This window comes from Rhododendron vialii, chromosome 12a, assembly GCF_030253575.1.
Source record: "Rhododendron vialii isolate Sample 1 chromosome 12a, ASM3025357v1".
NCBI classification, from domain to species: Eukaryota; Viridiplantae; Streptophyta; class Magnoliopsida; order Ericales; family Ericaceae; genus Rhododendron; species Rhododendron vialii.
In genome coordinates, this window is record NC_080568.1 from 12003688 (window position 1) to 12012752 (window position 9065).

Sequence of the window (9065 nt, forward strand, 5' to 3'; positions counted from 1 at the left end):
TGTCTATTAAATAAACCGAACCTGAACCTCAATTTTAGACTCATTTCATAAATGAGCCAACCATGAACCTACCAGTATTTGACTCGATTAGGCTCATGAACCTGAAATATATGTATATCATGGGATTTTTAAGAAAATTTTGTATATGTCCATAATAAAAATCTTACAACTTGTATAAGTATAAACGTTTACAATTACTAAAAACTTATTTATGTATATGTTTTTATCGTTTTATATATGCATGAATGTATTTATGTGCATAGTAAAATTTTATTTGCATTTTAGACCCATATGAGAGCATAAATATGATATTATTGGCTCATGAACAAACTCGAGTTTGACTCAAACCTAGGCAAGCTCAGCTCGTCATATTTTCATTGAGTTCAGCTTGAGTTCGAGTTCACTTAAAAACTTAAAGAACGAATCCAAACATTATATTTAGCTCGTTTAAAGTCCTATGGTACTTTTATAAAAACATGGAGGCATACCCAAGTTCATTACCTTTTCAGAACCTGAGAAATAATTGAAATCCTGCTTGCAGATGGCAAACTGACTCAGTTGCTTTGTCATCAATCTGCGGTAAGCTCAAGGTAGGGTTAGGCTGGAAGCACCGATGAGTATGAGAATTAAGCATACTCTCTCATTAGTCATTTGCGAGCCCCTAGAACACATCTTGATCCTAAGAACGCTCTTCGCTACCTATCAAAATCCAAAATTTTTTTTAATAAAGACCCAAAAATTAGCTTATTGGCTTATTTTTGTCTTTATTCAAAAAAATTATGTTTCGATCGGAATTTTTTACTTTTTAGATTCTTCTTGTCATGATGATGCAATAATCCCCAAAAAATTGACGAAAAACTAACAAATATGAAAAAAAATTTGAATAAAGACAACAAATAAGCCGGTTGGCTTATTTAGCCGAACGGGGCCTAATTTATGAGAAGATATGAAAAAGATGAAATTGTTTCTATCTTTGCCCAAGCCGCTATTAGGAGCAGAAAGGTAACAATAGTGGGGCATTTTCCGTACCACCATGCAATAACATTGTCCTATTTTTCCACATTTCTTCCTCAGAATTGAGAAGGTACGGTCACAACTATTGTCAAACTAAATAAAGAGAAATGTACATACAGGATGCAGAACAGAAAACTGAACATGTTAAGAACTTCTGAAAACTAGAAGGGAATGAGCAGGCTGATCAGGACCCTATGTGTAAATCCTCAAGACGAAAACAAAGAAATGAGCTCCTTTAAATCAGCATCCAACGTATTACATATAACATACCATTCTACCCATTTCCTCACTGGCTTCTTGTTGAAATTCTGTTTTCCCAGTTTCGTTTAGTACGAAAAATCACCTCTTAAGCACTATATAAACATGCAATTTACTTCAACATGCATAAGCTCAAGCCTACCTGCCAGGGGGAAATTGAATTATTCCAAATGGAGCTTTATCTCATCCTCACATCTCGCTGCATGATGCTAGAAAGCCTGCAAACATCAAATCCGACAATTACGCTTAACGAAGAATAAATGCATGGAAAATACCAACTGTCTCAGAATCATGCGAAGGTGATAGTAGACACATTGAACACTTTTCAAGAGAGTGTACCTCTCTCTGATGGTACGAACGCCTTCAAGAAGCTCTTCTGTTTGCCGCACCTTTGAATTTTTGGGCTTTTCGTTTTTCTCCAGTAGCAAGGTTGAGACCCCTAAAACCATGACAAGCTCTGTCTCAATTTTATTGAGCTGTTGATCAAGATGTTCAATAAAGTCCTCATAAGAGGATATCCCTTTCAGGCTATAAATGATGTCAGCTTCATTCCGAAAATCCTGATTATCCACGCTATCAAGAATTTGTTGGTCTGCTTGACCTTCTGTATCAACTTGCAATAATTGATCTGCACCATATTTCATGGCCTTCAACTCAAGGTCATCATCTTTATTCTGGTTTCTGGTATCTTCATCCTTTGGAGACACAATCCGAACCGTACTAGAAGCATCTTTGATGCCAATATCAACATCTGAAGCAATATTTTGAATTAGCTGAGTTTCCTTTACCGAAATAACCTGGAAACAAATTATGCTTCGGATTAAAACTAGTGCCGTAATAATGATCTTGCATAAGATCCAGCCAGAGAACAAATTTAGTCAAGAACAAAAATTATCACGGAAGAGTAGAAAATAAAATTTGAAACAGAAATCCAGAATTAAGAGCAATAAAGATGGTAAAATCAGAATATTAATCGCACCTAATAGTTTTATGTTGATTTGCTGCTATGATAAAATCCTCTCGGCAGCATATTGCTCATCTACCACTTTTTACAACGATCGGGTAATTCCATGTTAATTTGACAAATAAAGAAATTCTAATAAGGGAGAAGTACAAAATTTGAACACTCTGGATAAGGTTAATATGCATCAGATCCACAAAGTCGACGCAGGGTCAGGGAGTAAACAAGTATGCTATCTGATTCTCAATTTGCCTATGTTTAAAGTCGGTGCCTCTTTAACCTATCAGTGTTGGTATACGTGTTGTTCAGGTCAGGTGTCGAAGTCGAATATATATTAGGCATGCCAATGTAATAAACTTTACAGCCCTTGATGTGGCCAAAGCATGACATAAAGGCTAGTAAGCAAGCTTATAACATATGCTATTTCACAAACATGTTAACACGGTGGAAGTAAAATACAGGTAATCGAAAATAAAATTTATTTATACCTCATTAAGTTTTGATGAGAGCTCGTCGAAAAGTGTGATCCGAGCCTTTGACTTGTCCAAAGCTTGCATAACCTTTTTCTTTTGGAAGAGTAACTCCCATGCATCGTTTTCTCTTCCAGTTTGAACCATAATAGCTGCCTGTCGTTGAAGCTTCTCTGCCGCTTCAGACAATCGCATCAACCTTAACCTTGCATTATTTGCTGCAACAACCGCAGTTTTTCAAAAACTGACTTCAAGAGTGCCTTGGAAAAAATCTTTTGCCACCAAAGAAACAGCAATAGTGACATCAGCATATCAACATAATGAGTTTAACAAATATGAATATTTGTCATTTCCATTTGATGACACAAATGATGAAAAAGAAGACGGTACCTAATCAAGAAGTAGTACACCCCTAAAACAAGACAAATGTTCTGCAATAACTGCAAGGAGATTAAAGTTCCCTCCACATGGCTGCAAAGAAGATGCTGCCATCTTAGCTATTCGGTAAACAGAAGTCTCCAGAAAACTAGTTGGGATAGAACTACTCAAATGCCAAGTTATCATGGTCCATGGATGCCCAAGCAAACTTACTCACTCTGCAAGGAGCAGACAGAAGCTCACTTCATTTGAAACTCCACTAGGACAATAAATTGCCCGTTAGTTGGACAATAAAATTTCAAGAGGAATCGAACCAAAATCATAAATATATGATCCAATTACTGGATGAAAACACACCATTATCCTATGTGTCACAAACCAAGGCTTTACCTTAAATATTTTCATCGTTTTCCTTTAAAATCAAATGCACAATAAATAATTTAGGAAATATAACTGTGGGGTATCTTCTAGCTCCATGGTCAGCAAACTAGCATAAAACTGCTACTTCTGTTTCCCAATTCAACTCTTAGTGTATGACTGGCTTCGCTAAGGTTTCTGTCCAAAGTCATTTGCATATTACAGTACATGATAAAGTATCTAACTCAAAACAAATGGCTGAGCAGAGAGGCACTTCAGACTTGTACACTAGTTTGGAGGAGATAACTAAATAAGGTGAGACAAGCTCTAACAACACCTTGCACATGGAGATGTCAACAATGGATGCCCTATTTGGCACAAACAAAGGGAATCCATGCTATATATAATACACTGTTGCCCAAAACTCAAGAATGCTAGTTCTGATACCATTTAAAGCACCAAACAATTTAACTAATTAGCTATGAGTGGAGAGATTTCTTAGGCTCATGTACTAGCATTGCAGAAGACAATTAACCAACGTGCAAAAAATCTAACAATAACAATTTCCTCCGAGTGAATAAATTTCCTGATGTTTAGAGAAGAGAAAGAATGTTGGAATGACTCTGAAGTTTGAAGAGAGAGATCCTAAAAAATGCAAAATAAGAGACAGGAACATTAAGGAACATGAATCTTAGAGGTTGCTTGAACCTGCATATGGGAAAGATGGCAAACAATGAATAGAAGCTCACATGCCTTAGAGGTGGCTTGAACCACCCACAACCCCACCGGTCTAAAGGCCTTCAAAACTTCCCACATAGAGTTTATTCGATGGGCAATGGAGCATTTCTAAGCTTCAAAATCAAGGGAACACTTGATACTTGAGCATGGTCATGGGATATATATCCAACGTGTGTAATAGGAATTCACAGCATCATTGTTTACGATAAAACAATGTGTAGAACTCCAATAATATGCATAAGAAATGCTCTACGACTTACTGTCTATGAAGCACGATGCTGGATTTTACTTAACTGGAGATTCCGGACACTAAAACAAATCTCAAGGGTCATCAAGGACAGTTAGTGTTGGATGCATCATGTTCATAGAGTTTTAAAGTAAATACTAGAGTCAGTGTTCTAAATGGCGGCCGCCGAGGCCGCCTAGGCGCTTGGAGGTACCCTGCCGCCACGCCAATACCCCTTGGCGTTTGATTTGGCGCCCAGGGAGGTTTGGCGGCCGCCTAGGCGGTCTTGGCGGGCCATGGCGGGGCTTGGCGGCATCATCGACATCTTTGGAGGCCTTTGGCGGCCTAAAATGTATAGTATTAAACTAATGTAGATCAAGTTTTGGAAGGGTATGGAGGAGAAGAGTTAAAGAAATGAGATGAACTTTTAACTTGGCATTAGGGATCTCCGATCTCGTTTATTTCTACTTATTGTCTTATTCAACTTATTTGCTAGTTGCTACTACTTAATTTCATTTGGGTTTGTACATTAAACTTTGCATTATGGTTATGTAGAACTTTGAACTTGTATTATGGATACATAGAATATAGTTTGATTGGATAATGGTTTGTTAAAAAAAAAAAAAAAACGCCGAATTACTTGGCGGCGGCTTGGCGCTTGGAGGTGGGTCTCCGCCCTACTAGCGCCAAGCGCCATTTAGAACATTGACTGGAGTGTAATTTGTTGAAGACGAAATTATTGAATTACAAGTGGGGGGGGGGGAGGGGGGGGTTTCTGTTGAAAGACCATTAACTTGAAGTCTTTTTTGTATTTCACACTTACAAACAAGTAGCATTTTTCTTTATCTGTTCCGTGTCCTGTGTATGTAGTCCGTATCCATGTCGTCAATGGCAGAGGGAAGTGAATGTATCCGTGCAATATCCTGTTCCCGTATCCACTATCCATGCCAACAGTCCTGTCTGTCTCCCATGTACATGTACCTGCTTCTTATGCTATTTCAAACACCATTTTAATCCCTACGTGTCCTAGGTTTCACAATCAGATGAATTATATTGGGATGTATTCATTATGCCTGACCCATGTAAGTTATGTAACACAGGTATTGGTCATAGGAGATTCTAACACACGTTTTGGTTCATTTCAATTTTCAACCATATTGTTAGCCCACCTGAACCAACACCGAAATTTCAAGATCAAAACTTCTAAGTTCTTTCGACATGCAAACTCAAATTCACCGCAGATCACCGCAATAAGTGCAACAACACAATTGACACAAGCCAAGAGGACTATGGCCCAACAGCATGCCAGCATAAAGGAGTTCAAGAGCTCCTCTTCCAACAATACTGACTTACTTTCGCTAATTAAAAAAGAAAAACGCAGCCGACCCAAATATCTGAAATAAATAATGAAAAAAGAAATTATGGAATAGGGTACCAAATCCCAATTCGCTGAAAGTTTCTCAACCATCTTTACAAAATAGGGTATTTGACGGAGTTTTGGAATGACTGTTAAAATAAAAGGAGAAAGGAACGTGTTCAGTAAAATGGGTTTTAGAAAATTCAAAGAGAAGTTAGAAGCAATAGATAATAGGTGAATTTGAGAGAAAGAGAAACCTTTGGTTCTGGCTTGCTGTGCCTCAGAATGGAGTTGGTCGAGTTGGGCACGCAGCTGTTCTGTATTCGTGTGAGATGAGAAGCACAGAATCCTCGTCGGAGGCTTTCTCCTCCATGTTGTGAATACCGCTGCAATACCATTACAGTTCACTATCATACCATTACAGTTCACTATCATCTTCTCCCTCCCTCTCCTCTCTCTCTCTCCTCTTCTACCAGGAGAGGATAGAACGTTTGAATAGGGTTTAGGGCTGGTTTATTTTTTGAAAACTACCAATATGGTACCAAATGTTTGCAGATTTTGTCAACGTGGTACCTCTAGTAGAATTTTGTCTTTTTTGGATAACTCGGTGCATGGACATACAAGCAACTCGACTAATCTTGAGAATTATACACACAACGAGCCCGAACGAGCGACCTAATTAAAGTTGCAGCAAAATCCTATATGGGCTGACTACAAAAAAGAAAAAAAGAAAAAGTGAATATAGCATTTGAGATGTTTCGAACATCAAACTTTACAAGGGATCAAAACCCTGGTGAGATGTGTTTTTACACATCAATTGATTTTTAGGACCAAGTTACGGCACCTTTGGCAGCTATTAGTAATAGTGTTTTGCAACCCAATCAATCAATCCACTGTAATGAAGTTTTAGAGCACGTCCAAGTAGTAATTGCTTTTCAAATGCCAAATTGTAGCATATTACTATTTGCTAAGTCCTCAAAATGTTATAATTTGGTTACGTGTATTCCCTGGGGGTGAGTTCACTCTAAATATTTTGCAACCCATTATTTATTTCATACAACCATATTTCTCCATATTTTGCATGGAGTAAATAATAAACCTAATATTTTGTATATAGTAAATAGTGGGTTGCAAATAGCTGGCCCCAACAATTATTTCAGATAAAAATACAATGGCTTCAAAAATACCATTCCATTTTGACAATTTAGACAAGACGTTATCTTCACAGTGACAAATGTAGACAAGAAATCAAAAATACCAAAAAATCATTTAGATAATACAGTAACTCACCCCTACTCTAAAAGAAAAATGCTCAGTTTCGGCCTTCTATCATTTTTATACTGTGTCATGCAATTTGAAGATTCAAAATCGGTAGCTATTGGAGCTAATGTGGTGGGAAAGAATGGCAAATTTTATTTATTTTCATGCCTTTGAATGGCGAGTTCGAAATACTATCTGGTTGGCCATACATCTCAAAAGCTTTGGCAATTTCCAATGGTAATGACGAGAAAATGTGGATTCAGATCATTTTTTTCAAATCTGTTTTTCCGCCATGTCTACAAGTGAGCAATGAGAATTTTATTTTTTATTTTGACAAAGGGAAAAGTTGTATTGATATAAGCGTAACAGCACTTACAATGCAGAATTCATTACAAATATTTTGGACAAACCCAAACAAATCGTCTAACTAATACAAAACGAGAAAATTACATGTCTTTCACCCCAAGGCCCAACCTAGGCATCGTCTAACACATATTCAGCTGAAATTTCTTATTGCCTAGTAGTCTCAAAAAGAGATAAAGTGTTAGCCAAGAAAAAAGACAACAAATACTCAAACGATTAGACGAACTCCAACCAATTATGAACGCGCCAATGAACTCCCAAAGCTACAGATCTAACAAGCCACAATGAGTTGCTCATGCGGAGACATCATACGAAGGTAGTAGAGCAGTGTTGACACAAATACTGTTATGAAGCAATATCATCTAAAAGAATCCGATCTGAAGATCGATGTAATATTCGCCCAAAAACAAAACTAAAAACTCTCACGAAAAGGAGAGACAAAACTCTTACAGATCATACGACAAATCATTGATCTGGAGAGATACGAAAAAAACAAACCGACAACTAGAAAACAGAAAGGGAGATTGAGAACTAGTATCATAGTCTTCCTCTCCTGCTGGCGTATTAGGGTTGTGAAACCGTAGGAGGGAGGGGAATGTAGAAGAAAGGTAAATGTGGCGGCTAGGATTTTAGAAGAGAGAGGGGTGAGCAATGGGATTGAATTTCTAGAAATTAGTTGAATCATTCTCTAGAAATGAGTCAAGATATGCCTGAGCTACCCCAACATTTCCACTACTCTTCGTCCCTCGCAAACGAATTGTTCCGTCAATCTCGCTTTCCTAATCTTTTTCTATGAATTCTGTTAGGCAAAGGACTTGTTTCAAAGTCCTGAGTAGTCCATGTTATTTGCCAAAAAAACTCCAACTTTTTTGTTGTTCAAGGATTCTGAATCGTAAGCTAAGATTACTTGTAATCGCACATAGCGTTTGATTCATTACCGTTATTTTTACCCTTTCAAAGATTTTCCACGTACATCTTTGCGTTCTATGTTTATTGCTTCCGTTAGCGCGAATGATTTTGTTATTGGTTGGTTGGATGATTATATAATAATTAAGGAGATAAAACATAACAAATCTTTAAAGTTGGCAAACTAGGGTTTTTCAGATTCGTAAGGCAAATGCGATGAAAACTACTCCCTCCATCCATTTTAAGTGTCCACTACGGTTCTACGTGCTATTTTTAATGACTTATATCTCTCAATATACATGATATTTTATATTTTTAAAATCATTGTCTTATAAAAATAATTGAGATTTATCAAACAAAATTCATATTGCATATTTTTAGCAATATACATTTAGAAGTATAAGCAATTGAAAATGGCACGCAAAACCATAATGGACACTTAAATTGGGACGGAGGGAGTATATGGCTACGGTTATTAGGTTAATCCAAATTTTGCACGGTCTGAACACAATGAGTTCTATCCAAATTTTGCACTGATCATCTGAACACAACGAGTTCTACGCACAGAGGATATATAACTGTTCCCCGTGGAGTAAATTGGACCTGCTAATCAAAATACTGGACTGGAGAGCTCCTCCCAAAAACTCTGTATTTCCATCAAAAACATCAGACTTAACAAGAGGAAAAGAAAACTCCAGAAACTTGTTTTGAAGCTATAACAGAACCAAACAAGACTTAAACTGCACGTTTTCAGCTTCTCAAGCTATAGACGACAAG

At 37.2% G+C, this 9065-nt stretch overlaps 1 protein-coding gene across 2 annotated transcripts; it reads right to left on the reverse strand.

Moving 5' to 3' along the window:
* Positions 1 to 292: 292 nt before the first annotated feature.
* On the reverse strand, positions 293 to 6283 carry LOC131310804 (uncharacterized). Of its 2 annotated transcripts, XM_058338014.1 has the most exons (5): positions 6017 to 6283; positions 2722 to 2921; positions 1612 to 2069; positions 1415 to 1490; positions 293 to 699 (listed from the first exon to the last, which is right to left on the reverse strand). In XM_058338014.1, exons 1-4 carry the CDS (start codon positions 6192 to 6194, stop codon positions 1451 to 1453), a joined length of 876 nt encoding a protein of 291 aa, XP_058193997.1. In that variant the 5' UTR covers positions 6195 to 6283; the 3' UTR covers positions 293 to 699; positions 1415 to 1450. The 2 variants fall into 2 exon arrangements, with proteins under 2 accessions (XP_058193997.1, XP_058193996.1); XM_058338013.1 differs by lacking the exon at positions 293 to 699 and having other exon boundaries at positions 1035 to 1490.
* Positions 6284 to 9065: the final 2782 nt, after the last annotated feature.